This window comes from Phycodurus eques, chromosome 20, assembly GCF_024500275.1.
Source record: "Phycodurus eques isolate BA_2022a chromosome 20, UOR_Pequ_1.1, whole genome shotgun sequence".
Lineage (NCBI taxonomy): Eukaryota > Metazoa > Chordata > Actinopteri > Syngnathiformes > Syngnathidae > Phycodurus > Phycodurus eques.
The window spans coordinates 5,778,975-5,797,317 of NC_084544.1; the positions used below are offsets into that span (position 1 = coordinate 5,778,975).

Genomic DNA, 18,343 nt, shown 5'->3' on the forward strand with positions numbered 1-18,343 from the left:
TAGTAAAGTGTGCTAATTCATTAAAAATATCTATCAATTCAAAACTGTGGTGTTTCTGGGTGGGGCTTGACCAGATTAATGGCATTTCAATCTATTTCACTGAGGAAAAGCTTTTTTTACATGCAGTATTCCCTCGCTATATCGTGGTTCAGCTATTACGGATTTTTCTTTTCATATTCACATCGCACAAATTTCACCAAAGTTTTTTTTTTTTTTTTTTTTAATCCTGTGTAGTTGAAAATGATAGACAACGAGCACCGGATTGTTTGATTTTTGGAGTGTGTAGTGATTTGTTTGTAAGAGTCAGAATTAAAAAGAAAACTGAATCCACAGCTTTGAAGACACGGTGGTCCTTGACATTGCGGTTCCTCTTAGTGACTGACAGCTTAAAAGGACTGAGACTATTGTAAACTGCGGACTCGCTTTGTTTTATTAAGAGTTCGAGTAGACCTCAGCAGTAAGTCTTTGGAAACTCAATAAATTCAAAATGTGTGAGGCCGCATCTCAGCTCCTCTTGTTTCGAGGCTTTATTTGACCCTCAAAAACGAAGTTGTTTGATATGGATCAGAACACACATGACCTGTTTTAACCTCAAATATATTGGAAGAACACAGAAATGCAAAAAGCCACTGAAGGACTTCGAGATTTACCTTAGTCACAGGCATTTCTTTTGACTTGGACTCAAACAGATGTTCCAGTTTGGCTGTGTCTAATTTCACTGAATCCAGTTTGGACCAGACAGAGTCTCCGTTCCTCTTGTAGTCCCTGCATGGCAACTCTGGACGTACCTGAACACACAGCCAGGATGCACTTATGTAGTAGTCGTGGATGCGGTAGTCTTGTGCACGTATAATTTTCTTGTATTTTATTTTCCCTTTCCATTGGGTCGAAAACAAAAGTGGCTCCCACCAATGCACTGAACAAAAAAATAAATCAATAAACTACAGGCTGCCAAACGCATGCCAAAAACAACAATAAAAAAATACAATTAACCTGTGTATCCACATGTTGTGAATCATAAAGCAGCTTCCTCTGCGTATTATAGCTTTGTGTTCAAATAAACAGGCCCAAATTTCACACTGAGTAAGTACACTTGTGAGTAAATTGAGATGAAATAATCTTTGAGTATATATCAAGGGGTAGTTAAAAAATAATGCGCCCAATTTTCCTTTAGCTTTATTTATTGTAATAGAAAAGCAATATACATGTAAAATTAAAGCGCAAAAAGTGTGGATTTCATTGCTACATTTTAATATAATCACTTTTTTTCTCATCACCGACTGTCCATCGATGAGCAAGAGCGTGTATGCCAGTGACCCCGAACTCCTCCTCTTGAAGGTCCAAGAAGTTGATAATTGACAGCGCCAGACCGGGTGAGTATGGGGGATGGGTTACGGTTGTGCGGCCAAAGGAAGTGATGACTTCACAAGCTCTCAAAGCAGGCTATTGTTCTTCGCCTTTGATCCTGGACACCCACTTTTCGACTGTACTGTAGCCTATTGTAGCTTTCACATACACAGTATGTGGTAAGTATTAGTAAGTATTTAAACTACAAACAGTGAACATTTCTGAAAAAAATCTTCAATTATTAGTAGGTTGAATTAAATTGGGCTCATTACCTTTTGACTCCCTCTCATACTTTTTGTGGCATTTTTGTTTGGTGGTGTGCCATGAGATATTTCTAATGTAAAATATGTGCCTTGGCTCAAGTAAAGGCTGGGAAACACTACACTAGGCCACTAGGATACCATGGGAAAATATGTTGGAAAAAAATAGCTGACTTTGTATGGGCATGGCAAATACTGTACCAACACCAGAACACTATTGTTTTAATGAATCATGCTGAGTTTGTGTTTACTCGTCTCACCTCATTCCAGAATAACCTAATTGTCTTCTTCTTCTTGTTGAAGAGAGGAGGCTCAGGAGGAGGAGCCACTGGCATCAGGGAGCCGAGCGAAGGGGGAGGAGGAGGAGGAGGAGGAAGCATCATCCCGGACAAGGGAGGTGGTGGCGGACAAGTGGCGATCGCGGGAAGGGGTGGGGGGAAGGAGTGGAAGAAGGAAGGGGGAAGCGGAGGAGGCGGAGGGGGCGGGAGGTCACTGCAGCTGCCAATCAGAACGGCATCCAGGATATCCACGTCGTCGTCCTCCGTCAGGTCGGTGAAGTTGATGTCGCCGATGCGCAGCTCTCGAGGGCTGGCCAGGAGTTGGTCCCAGATTGTGTCAGACTCCTTTTTGGGAGGGGGAAGCGGCATTAGATCATTGGATTCGCTATCCAGGTCAGGGTGCGAGCAGCCACTGTCCTTGATCAAGTCTCCGAAGCGCTCGGCGAACTGCCGTATGCTCCCCCGCTGCTCGAATTTGTCCTCCCGTTTGTCGTCAATCTGTTCATCGCTCGGCTGTCTGTCAGCGTCCTTGTGCGTCTCCTCTTTGTTCTCCTCCTTTCCTTCCTCTTTCTCCTTCTCTGCGTCCTCCTCTTCCTCACAGGGCTTCTTGTTTTGCGAGTACAACATGTCCAGCATGAAGAGCTTGCTGTTGAGAAGTTTGCTGCACTGTTTGTTTACGTCTTCTTCTTTGAGGTCTGAAAGAAAAGAAGGTGAAAGGGCAATAATTGCATGAATCGACTTGCAATGCAATTGTTAAAGAGCCTAAACCCACACTTACCATTCTCGCTGTTCCCTCGCTCCTCTCTCTCCAGAGTGCTGCTGGCTGAAGAGATGCTGGAAGCCGAGCAGTTGTCCTTCTCGTTCACCTCCTCATTCTGCCGCTCCTTGTCGCTCAGGATGCCGCTGTCCTCCTCCGCCTCCTCGTGCTCCTTCGTCGCTTGAGGCTCCTGCTGCTCACCTTCCTCCTCGCTTTCTACCTCCGCTTCCTCCTGCGCTTCCTCCTTTTTCTCCTCCTCCTCCTCCGCTTGCTCTTCTTGTTCTTCCTCTGCCTCTTTCTCCTCAGCTTCTACGCTGGCCCTGGAGTCATCGGCCTCCACTGTCACCGAGAAATACAATCTCATTTATTTTCCACAACGCTCATATCAATATGTCGCAGAAACGAAGTGGAGCACTTGATGTTTTTGTAGTTTTCAAGGGGACTTCTGTTTGAATGAGGCCACGTGGATCAACACACATTTGCACGCACGCTCGCAAAAAAACAAAACAAAAACAAAAACAAGCAACACTTGACTAATGCGAAACCACATCCTGGGCACATAAAGCTAGTTTGTGGCGGCACCTGGATTACGAACAGGAAATGAAGAACCGAGTTCCTCTTTGCGTCGAAACACAACTCGGAGTACAGTCCGTGTAGTGATGCCGGCGGGGTTAGAATAACACGGTGCCGTGAGGCCTCATTGCCCTGCCCGACTGAGCCACTGTGCCACACCTCACGGCTGTGTGTTCACCCAAAAATAAAGCAGTCCTTTGACCCTTTCACAGATATCCCCTCACTCTTTCATCTTGTTTTTCATTGGAGCACCACACCCTCGCTTTTGCTTTTGCTTGCACTTCACTTAAGTTTGCCGTTCATGATTGAAAAAATTCACCAACTTGTGTTTTGTCTGTGGAACCTATGCCTAGGTATTCGCTTAAAAACTCAACTATTCACATTTTTGCGCTCTTTCTGAAACGCCGTAAGATGTAACAAGTTGGTTCCAAAGCCCTGTCTAAATAGAAACGTAATCAACAGCCACCCCAACATAGTTTAATAATACAAAAAAGGCAGACTGTCCATAATTTCTGCTAACAACATGGGCTAAAATGAGCTTGAGTGTATGATTCGTCGGAATGCCGGCATTTACGTAAAAATGTTAGTGCTAGCATTAGTTGGCTACATTAAGTTATGTCACCAAAAGCTCTCCTTGAATGGACAGTCCAAAACGTCCTCTTCCGAGCACCCAGTGACGACACCACACGTGTCTGTACATCATCTGTAGTCATTTATTTTTAACAGTAGTTTTAAGGATGAGTTGGAAATAATATTACACTGTTGGAAATCATAGTTTGTGGTATCTTTACAGTTTAACAAATCTGTATTATTATTATTATTATTACTTAATTAATTAATAGTTGCAATTCTAAACATTTTGGGGGTGTTAATTAGCAGGGCCTATCCCATGCAAATAATGGGGGCTTACTGTATGTAGTAGAAGATATAGTGCTAGCGAGTCTTACCAGCTTCAGAGGGTGCGTAAGGGCTGGCGGTGGGCTCTGCTTCGTTGTCGGCCTCGGCGTCTTCCTGGGAGGCGAAGGAGGATGGGGTACTGCTGCGCCTCGACGACGGCCACGTCTCGGAGGGTTCGAAGGTCAGGTCGAGGTCGGGGCGATTCCTTGGCCCGCGGGGTATGCGCTCCTTCTCGTACTCCTCGGCTGCCAGGCGCTCCACGTTCTTATACCTGAGAGGGAGGTTCCCAGAATTTCTCTTTCAATTTAGAACATTGTGAAAAGAGGAGGAAAAACAACATGCATAACACTTGTTTGGCTGCTGAATTAGCAGAAATAAAAAGCTCTTTAAGTTCTATCGTCTTTCTCCCCTTCCCACAACATCCAACCTGCGAGCTGGAGATTGAGGGTGCAGAGTGGACCCTCTCGCTCTCTTTGCTCATTCCACGAGCCCCTCCTCTCTTTCCCATGAATATGTGTCTCTTCTGTTCCAAGTTCATTAGCATCAGACCACTTCAGAGGTCCAAGGGAACTGGATACAGCTTTGTGTGTGTATTAGCATGGTGTGGAGTGAAGGAAGAAGTGTGGCCAACTGTGTATTGTGGTGAATGAACCTGGGGAGACTGTCTGCAGAGCCCTGAGATGCAAACACAAATCCCCCAAAGAACCTTTTGACTGGATGTATACAATAAGGTTTCCTATTGGCAAGTTGAAGCACTGTATGTAAAATAATTCCATGAGAGAAAGACCAAACACGCGCACACACGGACTGTGTGTCAGTGACGCTATTAGTGAGGAGGAAGTGCAAAATATTTGCATCAGTTTGCAAACGTGCTAGTGACATTTTAGTTCTGCTTGTTAGCGTGCTGGAGCTCGGTCTCACGACAATTGAGTAAGATTTACACACAAGCACAGTAATTTGTACAAAACGGGTTTATTTGTGAGGTTATTAGAAAGAGTGTTGTTTTTGTTAATGCATTAAAACTAACATGAGCCTAACTCAAAATATAACAACTCTGCATTGACAGAAAAAAAAGTCACTTTAAAAAAGAAAATAATTTTTTTTTTTTAATATAGCATTTTGGTACGAGTTCCGACTAAATTACAAGATCTCGCATTCGTCCAAATCAATAATTTGCTGCTGAGAATGATGGGAGAGGGTCTTGGGAGTGACCCCACAGAAACACATAGAAACAGAAAATAAACAAGAAGGAGTAGAGGCTCATAAATAGTCGGTCAATCTTGCGACGATGGCTTTGCAATTTTCGCAGCTGTGCTCCAAATGGTCAAACATGATCTCGTCTCAGCTACTTTTCTCCTAATTATTCCTTTATGTAAACATCATTATAGGCTCATAAAATGTTCCTGCATTTGTTTAGGTGAGGTCAACTGGCTTAAGCAAAAAATTTAGCAGTGTGCGCAGACGGCCGATTGAGCATTTAATCATAATCCTTGATGTCCATCTTAAGGTCCATGTACTGTACTAGTATGCTCTTTGTTATCACTAGTAAGAGAATTTTGGACACTAGTAGAATGTCTTGGGCGCACTAGTAGAACGACTGCGTCTTACTAGTAGCGCTTAATCCACTGCTGCCTGCCACTACTCTAAGACATTTCTTCCAAAATGACACTACTAGTGGAAAACATTACTATTAAGACAGACATTCTCCTAGTGCAACCTAGTTCTTCTACTAGTATGCTGAACTGTCCTACTCGTGAGGACATACAGCATACTAGTACATAGAGGGGACCATACGCTGGATCTCAAGGATCAATCTAATAAATGCAGCATTCTATACATTTTCTGTTGTTTACAAGAGCAAAAGGTAAGAAAGTAACCTAAAATTACCTAGAAGTAAAGAATTAATTACCATGATTCCAAAACCACCACATGAAACATGCTACTCATGGGGTATTTCATGTGTGTGTTGTTTTTATTTAGTGCACACATGCTTACCTCTCTTCCCGCGCCATTCTGGCTTCTTCCATTTTATCCACATAGTCTCGGCTGTGGCACACACATAAAGTGGTTCAAGTGTGTTTAAAATGTGCAAGTAGGGATGAATTGTGATGTCATCCAACCACATGGGGAGGAAATTATACTGTTTTTTGGTTTGTTTTTTTGACATTTTGCATGCAGAAGATGTAAGAGGCTTTTCCTGTACATGAAAGCAATGCCTATATATATATGAAAAAAGAAAAAAAACACAACTAGGCCACACCTGTGTTTGTTCCTTTCCTCTCGTTCGATCCTTTGCAGCCGCTCCTCTCTCTCCATGCGGCGCCGCTCTCGTTCGGCTGCCAAAGACTCTTGGTGTTGCCGGTACGAGGAGGACAGGAGACCTCCCAGAGGAGGCCTGAGGGAGAACGAAATTATGCTTTTTTTTCTTTTTGTACATTAGTTAAATTTGTTTCAGACATCAGTTACTATGCATTTAGTATTGAGCTCTCATCAACTATGGTATCACGAAGAAATACATTTGTCCTGTATCTGAGCTGCTAATTCATTGGCGAGACACCTCAAGGTTGGACACAAGTTAGTCCACACGGGACCATGCAGACACACAGACAAAGCATGAATATGAAGATGATGTGTGGGCACTTGCGGGTCAGGTGACCTCACCTGGGACTGGTGGGCGTAGAGGGGCACCTTTGAGTTGAGTAGGAAATGAGACCTCCGTTCCTTGGAGAAGAAAAGGAACGTGAAACATGATGGCAGTGAGACAGGCTTCCAAGCAACGCAACACCACGTTGACTAACCAGTCAGAGGCAAAAAATTGAGGCTAAATGACACCTCGTTTCCTCACCAAAATGCGGATGGCACAACAACGTTTCACAAATTCACCTATTTGCATTATTGGGGGGAACCCTATCATCAGCGATTTGCTGAAAAACTCCCCCTTTTGTCTTTTTTGTGCAATTTATGTCAGGCCCTAAGATGCCACAAGACAGCGCCAAAGCCCTGACTAATATGGAAGTAGTAATTGGTGTCAAGGAAGTTGGTTGAACTTGAAGTAATACATCTCGACTGTTCTAAGATCTTTTCATGTCAGAGAGGAGCTCAGAGTATAGCCCGGGTTGTCAGCGGATGTTATTGTGAGACTTTGCTGCATGTGTATTATTTTTTTTTTTTTTGCTCTGGTGAATAGCTATTAAAAAGCTAAAGCGGAGAAACAATGAATGGGGGGGATCTGCAGGTAATTGACCGCCCCTTACACTACTCTAGATGCCACAAGATGGTGGAAAAGGACTACTTTTGTGTAAATAAAGCTCCTCAACTCACTTCAACAGTTCTTTGACACTAAGATTCCACCAAAGCAATACTGTTTACTGGCTTTAGCACAAAAACAGAAAATGCTTGAGTTTTTCAGCGAATAACAGAGGATAGGTTTCCCAAATAATGTTGAAAAGTGAAAATGTGGGGGCTCTTGGATTTTATTGTGGAAGTGTAATATTAGTTTTCTCTTTGGGTTTGTTTCCTGTCTCTATATATATTCACTGTCATATCAGATACATTAATACATGACCATTTATTTCCAAATACTTAAAGAGTAGATCCAAGTGCGAAGGGGGAAGTGCAAGGAAAAAGCATGAGGAAACGATGAATGAAAACAATACTGAGAAAGTGGAAAGAGCCACAACTGTATGCAAATGAAAATGTTAACAAGTCAAGAGAAGATCCATAGAGGTCCACAGGTGAAGAGTGAAAAACGTTTGTGAGGAATAAAGAACAGGGAATCGTGTGCTGAGAACCAAAGTGAGTCATTATAACAAGTGAGTAAGTAAGAAAAAGTGATTTCAAGAGTAGTGACAAACAGACTCAAACAGAGCACTCAAAGAAGACTTTCTCAAAGTGGAGCTAGTGAATAAGGAAAGCTTAAGAAAAAGCCCGAATCCTGACAGGAAAATTCAAGTCTGGGTGTCCCTCTGACCTTGGAGGTGTCGTATTGTCTGACTCCACACAGGCTTTGGATGGAGATTGGGGTGACGTCTCTTCATCCAGGTCGTAGGAGAAGAGGTGGAAGGGCGAGTGGGGCTTGTAGGGAGGGTGCTCAGGGAAGAGATACGAGTTGCCACGCAACGGCGGGCTGATCTCCTTGGTGGCTGGCACGGTGTTGGTAACCCTCTTCCTGGCCAACAGTGCGGCCAAAAGCGAGGGGGCGCCGAGGGGCGGGGGCATGGGAGGAGGGGTTATGGGAGGAGGGGACATGGGCGTCAAGGGGGAGCTCAGGGTGCTGGCAGGAGGTGATTCTTTCCAATTCCCTGGGTCCCGCTCGTGTATGGGTTTAGATGTGATGGTGATGGATTGGATCGTCCGTTGAATGATGGATGGAAGGTGCCTAACCGAGCTAGGAAGAGAGTATTGGAAAATGAGGAATAAACATAAAATGAAATAAAACTGTAAAGCAATGGGAAAGCAGCTCAACTAGAAAACAGTCAATGTATTCTAACAGTTTTGAAGAGCTCCTGAGATTTGTTTTAGAAGACTGTACAGTTTGTCCCATTGTACCTGGAACTACTGTGACTAGACAAAAAAGCATCATGGTTTTCATCTGAATCAGACTCAGTCAGTGCAGGCTCATCTTCTTCATACTTCTTTATCACTGCATCCTCACATTCCTCATCTCTATGGAAGGGGTGAGATCGGAAGTATGGTTACATGCATAGGCGGATGACAGGAGAATGAACGGTACATTTATGGAAGGACAAAGATATCATTCAAAACTGAATATGATTGAGTAATGAATCAAGCACTATACAGTAATGCAGATGAGCAAATCTTTGCATCACATATCGTGCAACTATGCCCTCTAGTGGCTGCAAGCAGCATAGGTGATGACATCACAACAGTCGGATTGGAGTTTTTGAGCATTTTGACTGCAAATAGGCAATGTAATCAAGCGTGATTAAAATGTTGAGCAATTAGCAATTATTAATCACAGAATAGCATCAGTCTGTATCTTAATTACAGTATACATTACAATAAAGAAGAAATACAGAAAGTGAATGGATTGAGGGTGTTATATGAGATGATGCAGGACATTAGATCTTTTGTTACACATCATAACCCTGATCATATAATATCAATATTTTGATACCAGACAGTAAAACACATATTCTGTAAGTACATCCCAATGAATTAGAATATCTTGGAAAACCCAATCTATTTCAGTAGTTCGATTCAAAAAGTGAAACTTGTTATTTTGATGAGTGAAATCTTTCATGATTTTAAGTTGTTTTAAATTGTCTAATTTCAATGAGTAAAGTTTACAGCTAACAAAACAAAAGTTACCATAACAAGCAATTATAATTTTGCAAAAGAAACAATGAAAATAATTTTTAATATAGAAATCAGGAAGTATTTTCTTATGTCTTCAATGTGAGATTCACTTTTTGCATCCAACTACTGAAATTTTTTTTACCTTTCTACAAAATTCATTTTTATTGACATGCACATGTACATTATTGAAATAACTTGCATGACTTGCATTATTATTATTTTTTCATTCCTAATTATTAAAATGCACACTGTATTGCATGCTTGGCTGTATTTAAAGTGTCTTGCAGCATACAGATTCACAAAGTGTGGCTGTATTGTAACACAATCCTGTGCGAGTGCGGGGTACCTGCAATAAATTATTGTATATTAGAGCACACATTGCATTGAGAGGAGCCTGTGCTGTTTAATTGTGTGTACACTTTAAGAATTAAGGGCTGTACGGCTGTTTACGTCCAACAAAAATGTTTTAGTGATTCAGTGCTCGCTTGAGATACACAATGAGTCGCTACAAGCTTGGAGGTGAAAGTGCGTGTAGTACTGTAAATTGATAGTAGTGCAGGACCACAGTAGAGGTCAGAAACCGATCTTCTTTTCAGTTAACTCAGTGAACTTTTGAACTTACATGGATGGAAGGCAACCTGAAAGTGCTCTGGAGCAGAAAGCGTTGATACAAAACAGTCAGAAGTTTTCTCTCCTGTGTTGTTTCAACTATATTTCAAGATAAATCCAGCAAGAAGTGACGAGCGGATTGTTGGCCTATCTTGACCTATGTCCGCCTCCGTTCACTCACTCACCTCTCGCTTATCTCCTCGGCTCTCTGTCCGTTAAAAGGGTGGAACCCCGCTCTCTGCGGGGATGCAGGACTGCAGGGGGACGCCTGACCAGATCGGCCGAGAGAAGCCCTGCGGCTCCGCCTCCGCTCCAAGCCGCACCGCTTATCCCCGGCCCCGATGCTCGCCCGCCGACGATCCCGTCGCCCCGTTGGCTGGGCGTCATCGTCGCCATCCTCGTGCCGGAGCGTGGACTGGTAGATAAACATTGATGAGCTTTTATACGGTAGTAACACTTGGTTAATTTTCCCTTTTAATATGCAAACCTCATAGATGTTAAGCTGCTCAACCAAGTCGAGATCAATGCCTTTCCGACCCAGGTGTCTCTGGGTTACTGTCTCCATTCCCTGCTCCTCCAGACCGTCAACCATGTCATAGAAGGAATCTTGGTCTGGTAAGGCTGCCAATGTCTGCCGAAAAAGGACGGACAGAGTTGATGAGCAGGCCCGCATTCCAGAGACCCAAATATTTGTGTTCGTTATGAAAATTAGGGACATTTGAACACTTGTGTCGTAGTCAAAACATTATTTTCAATACTTCCATGAGTACATTTAGTACCACAAGTTTGAATGTGTTTAAACCGTTTCTGGTCCCTCTGTATTGTGTAATTTCAAAAAATGCAGGTGGGTCTGCAACGTATCACCCACAATAAACAGGGGTTCACTGTAAAAGCAATTAAAAAGTCACTTTTCCTTAATATCTTTTAAAATACCTTATTGATGAGGGTCATGGCATAGACCAGCAGTTCCGTGTCCACGCCATCTTTCTCTTGCAAAATTTCCATGGCGTTGGACCACACTTTGCAACCTGGAAAAACCATTTCAAGTATGAAACCAGTAAATAAATTGCAAATGAACAGAATTACGAATGATGGATTTCCTGCGCACCTCTCTTGGAATCTACAGTGGCTATGGCTTCTATGAGCAGCGGTGCGTTGGACTCGGCGTACTCCACGAAGACCAGCAAAAGCTTCATCGCTGTTTTTACCACGAGACGGAACTAGAAGAGAGGGGATACAATTTAATCAGACAAAGCCAGGGATTTTTTGGGGGGGTTGTGCAGCGTAATTTGCATTTGATTCTAAAGCAGGAGTGTCTAAAATGTTTTCCTCTGAGTGTCACACACAGAATAATAAAAAGATGTAAACACGTTGAAACCAATCCATAAAGCAATTGCAGTAGATATTGTTTTTATATATATCATAGTGGACTACTTATGTTGGAAAAACTGCTACATCACATATTTCTGTTAAAGGTGATAAAACCAATGGTTTAGGTTTTTTTTTTCTTTTCTGGATTTTGGGCTGTTATACCTTTGAGCCGACAAGCGTGTAAAGCCACTCAATTGTCTCGGTGTGGCCAATCACGCCGTTCATCCCATCGACATACAGCATTATTTGCCCCAAAGCTGTCAAACACAGGAAAATAAACACATTCAAAAAGAAAATTAATAACGAAACTTCTGCAATGTCTGCAAACTTCCTTTTGCCACATACACTTGAATGTTTTTTCATACAACTGCTGCAGGATGCCTTTTTGTCAATCTAGCAATACTGTCACACATCCATATAAACAATCTACTGCGTATTTGAGGGATTGTGTCATGTTGGCATATCGTCACTTATACCGGTGTGGCTGTTACACCTGTAAACTCCCCAACAAAAGCAGCCGTACATCTTCTAAAAATAAAGTGAGTCATATGTGCCCCCTCGCTGCAGTGTTTTTATTTCTGGATGATTAATCGGGGGGTTTCTCTCGGCGGGACCGCAGACAACTACTACAAAGCGCTCTGAGCTGCCCCTATGCTGTTCATCACTACTGGGAGTCATGAGCCTGTTAATGCCAAACAAAAACACCACCACGATGAAAAGATGACCCACGACATATGTTTTGGAGTGTTAAAAGTATATCAACCACTGAAATAGAATTTATACTTCATACGAGGATGAAAACAAAATAAAAATTGGGGATATATTTATCCAATTGGAAAAGATTTTTGCCCAGTTGGAATATTGCTCGGTGGCACGGACTGCACATACTTTATTTTGTTTCAGTGTAGTATATTGCTATTACTGCATGGCCTATACCTCTTAATATGTAGTTCTGATAGTTCTGGTCCGCTTCTGCGCCCACTTTGATGAGACACGTCAAGCCTTCAGCCATCACAAACTCATGGACCAGGTCTTTGTCATCCTAGTGTACAGAAAAATGGAAATTAAGGTTATATTGTAATATCGATTATACCCCCACACAGTGATCAAATAAGTCTTAATTTTGCCTAAATGCATTTTATCTACCTCCCAGCAGGAGGAAGTAAAGTGCTGGTTGAGACCAGACTGTCAAAAGCAAGTGCAACTTGTTGTTCTTGCCCTGTCATTCTTTTTTGACACAGACAAGATGAACAAGTTCCTAATGTCACAAAATTTGCTCGCTAGTGTCGGCTCGAATTTTATGCTATCAGTGCAACTTGCCCTCACAGTTTCTTAACATTTTGAACTGCGAAAACATGCTAAATTAGTTAATATTAACAAGTGAAAAAAGACGCCTTACTTCAATGTGGTTTTTTTTGGACACCAGAAGCTTGTGATTTTTAGGCTGGCACAAGACACAAAACATTAATGGAACCAACACATGTAAACAATTCTCTTAAAAAATGCCGTTGATGGTGAAGATCTTGCTTCACTGAGTTTATTGCTCCCTTGCTGACGTTACTCCTTGACGCTACTGTCCCTGTTTTTACAGCCTTATAAGACCCCAAGATCTCAACCACAGTTAACTTTACCGCTCTCTCTTTACATCTTTTTCAATTCATAATGTCATCCGGGGAGGTTGAAATAATTAACGAGACTATTTTGACAAAATAAGGAGTAGAAACTACACATATATAGATTTTTTCAAATAAAGGGGCATACGAAAAAGGTCTTCAGAAAAATAAACACTCAAGTAAGGTTCAGATACCTACTAAAATCTACTTATGTACAGTAACTCCTGTACTTTGTACTTTGTTACTTCCCACCACTGGTGGTTGGGCCCAAATTGACGTTGTTTTCAGCGGGGGGCCAAATCCATCGGCACTAAAAGAAACACGGACAACTGCCACGTTGATGATCCCCGTCATTGTGGAAGTGGCGAGTGCGGCCACCGCAGTAACCAAACTGTTATGCAACGTGACCAACAAATTGACTGCGAGTTCATAGAAGCTACAATAAGCTTAGGTCCTTGTTACCTGAAAGATTTGTTTTAGTGAGAACAACGCCCTTCTCAAGTCACGTCCATTGGAGTTATACAGTCTTTCTGCAGGGAGAGAGAGAGATAGAGAGAGAGAGAGAGATAGAGAGAAACAGTCATGTGGGTGAAAGATGTTATGATTTAATTAACAATATCCCCAAAAGCTAAAGATAGTGCTTCCTTTTTGGCATGTCTTGTTTATTCCCCGGCTTTACACGTTTTATGAAAAAAAATTCTCAATGACTCTCAGATGTGCGAAGGTTTTGACAAGAGGAGTCGATGGACCTCATCACACACATCAGTGCCCTGCTGGCCACTGGCACCGACCACGACACCGCACACTTTGGCCGTGTCCTCACCGGCCGAAGGGCACGTGTACGACCTCTCGCTCCCTGTCTGTGACGCACGGACACACACACACACACAAACACACACATACACACACGCACACTAACACACACACACGCACGCACACATGTATACGTTGCAGTAGTGATTAGAGTTGTAATGGAATGTTAATGAGCCACTGGCTTGGTTTCAGCCATGAGGTATTCAGGTCATGACATGGAAAGTGCTATAAGTGCTGATAACACTGCAATGATACTTATACTTAAACTCATGTTCCAACATGAAGAAAAAAGAAAAAAAACATTCATGACCTTGTTCACTATACTCTCTATTTGTTGCAGCAGTGAAATAGTGTTTATGAGGCGTTTGCAGAAATTCACTCCATCCAAATATGGAGCACAATCCATTCCAGGATGCTGGTTGGCCTCCAATATCTTTACTTTGTTTCTCCACAGGAAGCAATAGAAATACAGTGGTACCTTGAATGCGAGTTTAATTCGCTCCGTGACCAAGTTTGTAACTCAATATTTTTATTTATCAAATTATTTATCAATTTATTTATTTATCAAATAAATGTTCCCCATTAAAATGAATTGAGACGCCATTAATCCGTTCTATCCTCCCAAAAAAAAAAAAAAACACAAATCCTTTACGTTTTTTAATCAAAGAAAATAGCAGTGTATTGTAAAATACTGTATAAATATAAAAACATGGGCTGGCAGGGCTGCAGTGCTGGCCTGTCTGTCTGGAGCTCAGTGGTAACAATCTCGGGACCAAATGAGGCTAACCCACGACCAGGGTCACAATCATTATCATTCCACTCGAAGAATTACGCTCCTGTCTGTCTCCCTGACGAAGCAACATCCATAAAATGTCTGTTTATAAAAAAGTTAGTTCTGACCAAGGAATTTGATAGGACAAGAGTCATTCCATGAGTGATGATAGCCTATACAGTAGACTACAACAGCAGTGGGACTTTTAAAATTACATATCACTACGCCTCACCGGTGTTCTAAACCGTTAATTTGGCCTACATCAACAGTCAGAGGTTATCTAAAATTACTGTGGGTTGTTAAAAACATTGTTTAAAAAAAGCATTTGATTTCAAGTATGAATGGTTGTCAGATGACGACAAAGGCTAGATGTGCCCGTAGATGTCATGGTAAACCTCCATGTGTGCTCATGCAATGACACATTAATGACACATTAAATGTACAAATAAGAGTTGACTCTCGACTGAAGTGCTAACGCGGCTAACAAGTTCACAGGGGTCAAGACACTTGGCTTCATTTTGCATTTCCAGACAACGTTGTGGAACTTTTGCTTTGTCACGGAGAACCCAGTAAATGACGTAATATCATGATACGACTAGACATAAAGTGGAATAATCGTCATACTCATTCCGTGAAAGTGAAACAGTAAAACAAGATTCATTTGTTTCATTTTTTTTTTTTGGTCACTGTTGACAATGAAGCTAGAGCTACTTAGCATGTAATGCTAGCGGCTAACTCCACTAACGTCACTGTTTAATGCTATTTGTGGTGGCTGAGCCGAATAACTAATTAAATAAACAAACAAATCATATTTTTTGTGTTGCTCATTACTGTTAACTAATGAACGGTGCTTGTAAAAGTGACGTATCAAATCAATATCACACTTCCGTACATCACTCGCTCTTGTGTAATGTTGCTAAAATAGTCGACAGCAGTCGCCAGTTCCATGAAAGGATCTAAATTAATGCTAAGAAGCGCTCAGCATACAAAAACAATTGAATGAAAATTAAAAAAATTGTCAGATGTGAGGACAAAATAAATGATTGTCTTGTCTGTAGATGAAAGCATTGAAGGTCTGAGGTTTTTTTTTTTTTTTTGGTTGGACTCTAGGTTAACCTTTCTGTGGGGTATTCCAGTCATATCCACAACATACATGCATGTTAGGTTTACTGAAAACTAAATGGGTGCGTAGGTATAAATGTGAGTGTGATTGGTTGTTTTTCTTTATGTCATAAATCATTAAAAAGGAAACCAATAATGAAATGTTTTTAATATCGGATTCAAGACACGACACACTCACACAATCCAACGAGCCTCAACACAAGAGCTATATGACAAAAGTATGGCCAGGTTTTGACTGACACTGTTATAAAGCTGTTAATTAAATGTTTACTATTGTGGGTGTCATTTACAGTTTGCATCATACTTCAAGTATTTCTAATATTTTGTCCCTGTCATATCGCTAAATATGCCAACAACATGTCATTTGTTTTTAAATTAGATTGTCCATCTGTACCTAATAAAGTGTCATGTGAGTGGATGTCATTTATAAGTATGTAAAATGTTGCAGTAGAATAACACAGACACCCTGTTTTCCACCCTAAAATGCTTATGGCAGCCAGGATTACAAGTCAAAACCTCCACCCTATTTTGTAATCCACTTTATAATGCTGAGCTTTTCTTTATGGGGACTATAATCGGTTGCCTGCAACACTTTTATGGCTTCGTTGTCACCGTTTCTGGGTTTCCTTTCGAATCAAAGCCAGGGACACAGTGTCTGGGCCACGGGATCACATTTAGAACCACACAAAGAACCTCGGGTGACAATCAGGTTCCTCACCGAGCCGTGAGTGAAAGCTGTCAGGGTAACCTTTACGAAAACATCTGCTGTCCGTCAGAGGCATGTCAGCAGCTGTGATAAGGTTGAAACATGGCCCAGTTCATTAAGTCCTGACCTCATGCCCATCAAACACTATGACTGTATATTAATATGACTATATTACTGTAAACTTAAAGGCTGCTGGGCTTCTTATTATTTTTTCTGCATATAGTACAGCACAGGTGTGAATTTACTGGTTCATCAACATACCTGGAGATGAACAGTTAATTAGACTGTGTTAGTACAGTTTGTTTTACTCTAACATAAGACTGGAATTCCAATAACTCACAAACTAGGTGCGTCTTAAGATAGATGAAGACAAATGCCTACATTTGTTGAGAGGCAGACAGAGAAGAGGCAGAGGGGGGAAAAAAATGAAGCCATGGCGTTCCAAGTGAGGACTTGGCTGTCCACGTGTCCTACACAGACCAGGCTCTCATTTTTCCCCGGCCATGCGCTTTATTATTGTCATAAGGAAACCTGAAACACTGGCTGGGATGTGTCATTGCGGCTTGTACTTGTACTCGAGCGCTGTCTGTGCACACAGGCGTTTATATGCACGCAGCGTGTGGATGCAAACTGGATGACACGTTTTCAGTTCAAATGTTTAGTCTTTTTTTTTTTTTTTTGAAAGGACATAGTTCTTCACCCTGACCTCACAGGCGCTGCATTGTGGCAGCCTTAGCGCATAATTTAATCCCATATTCTACCTTAAAATAGATTTTATAAATGCAAGAGAAAAAACAAAAACCACAATGAGCTGTTATTGTCGATAGATGCTTTATTATAAACATCTGCGCTGCAATTGTAAGCCCACATTTAAAGTGTCAAACAGTGCATGGGGGGTATTTATTCGCTAAACTGTGGAGAGTAACGGAGTGTAAGAAATCTATTTGAGAGAAGGTGGAGGTGGAGCGAGACACGTTTGTGTCTGTTGATTAGCTGGCAACAACCCAGATGCGTAGTTTGTTTTTGTTTTATTTGGATAAAGTGATTTGCTTCATTTGCTATAGTGATTATTTTAACTGCAAGTTTGTGATGTTAAAATAATCTTTGTTTGGCATATTTGTTCAGAATGTTAGTATGGCCTGAAGATGGAAAAGAAAAATCAGCCCTCTCTAACCCCATCTTGTACATCTAATTAGATTTTTTTTAAAACAGCGCACCTGGGGAAAAACAACCAATCTGAAAGAGAAACTGTGACTAATGAGGTGTCAAACATTTGCCGTGCATGTGATTATGCTCCTCCGGAAAATTGAAAATTGTCAATCCCTCGTTTGCCAACAACTGGACATAAGAGTAGCAAAGATAAGCAGAACGAAGGGACCTCAAGCAGCTGTGAGCATTCAGAAGCAATGTGGAATTGGCAACATTTATGCTCGACATGCACGTTTATCACTTCTTTTTTAATTTTAATTGATTGTATAATCCCCCCAAATAACCGATAACATTTTGTGTAAGAGTAAAAGTTGATTACGAAGAAGTCACGATACCAATGTAGCAGCCGTGGCTAACATCGGCTTGTCTACAGTGCTAATGCTTTCTTAGATTGCTAGCGCTGCTATTTTGTTGAAGCAGTGTTTTCCGTGACTGTTCATTACAACTACTCATTTTCATCATAGCAAAAAGCAATATCACATTTCTAACTTCTTATCAATTTATTTATAGTTGTTTCTCTGTGCATGGACCAGTGGGAGTGTCCTGGGCACAGAGGAATTCCCCCCACAGTGCATTCTTCCTGCTATGTTACGGAGTGCTGAGATCCCTCCTTTTCCTGCCATAATGAGATTAGTGCAGTGACCCTTCAGCTTTGACTAATCCCTCAACATTTTACTTTGCATCTACTCACAGATCT

General features: G+C 41.6%; 1 protein-coding gene across 11 annotated transcripts in view; it reads right to left on the reverse strand.

The window, feature by feature from the left end:
• Positions 1-18,343, reverse strand: part of LOC133395366 (FH1/FH2 domain-containing protein 3-like) — a 47,431-nt gene that overhangs the window by 8,100 nt on the left and 20,988 nt on the right. For 5 of the 11 annotated variants that reach the window (XM_061664156.1, XM_061664160.1, XM_061664158.1 and 2 more), the window contains 16 exons: positions 13,487-13,554; positions 12,348-12,453; positions 11,574-11,668; positions 11,149-11,260; positions 10,974-11,068; positions 10,528-10,671; positions 10,226-10,455; positions 8,661-8,777; positions 8,083-8,499; positions 6,774-6,833; positions 6,373-6,507; positions 6,108-6,158; positions 4,163-4,383; positions 2,664-2,981; positions 1,868-2,580; positions 651-788 (listed from right to left, as the gene is read on the reverse strand). In XM_061664156.1, the coding sequence (XP_061520140.1) occupies positions 651-788; positions 1,868-2,580; positions 2,664-2,981; positions 4,163-4,383; positions 6,108-6,158; positions 6,373-6,507; positions 6,774-6,833; positions 8,083-8,499; positions 8,661-8,777; positions 10,226-10,455; positions 10,528-10,671; positions 10,974-11,068; positions 11,149-11,260; positions 11,574-11,668; positions 12,348-12,453; positions 13,487-13,554 (3,020 nt within the window). Of the gene's footprint in view, positions 1-650; positions 789-1,867; positions 2,581-2,663; positions 2,982-4,162; positions 4,384-6,107; positions 6,159-6,372; positions 6,508-6,773; positions 6,834-8,082; positions 8,500-8,660; positions 8,778-10,225; positions 10,456-10,527; positions 10,672-10,973; positions 11,069-11,148; positions 11,261-11,573; positions 11,669-12,347; positions 12,454-13,486; positions 13,555-13,773; positions 13,828-18,343 lie in introns of those variants that run through there. The other 6 variants (XM_061664163.1, XM_061664164.1, XM_061664161.1 and 3 more) reach the window with 6 other exon arrangements.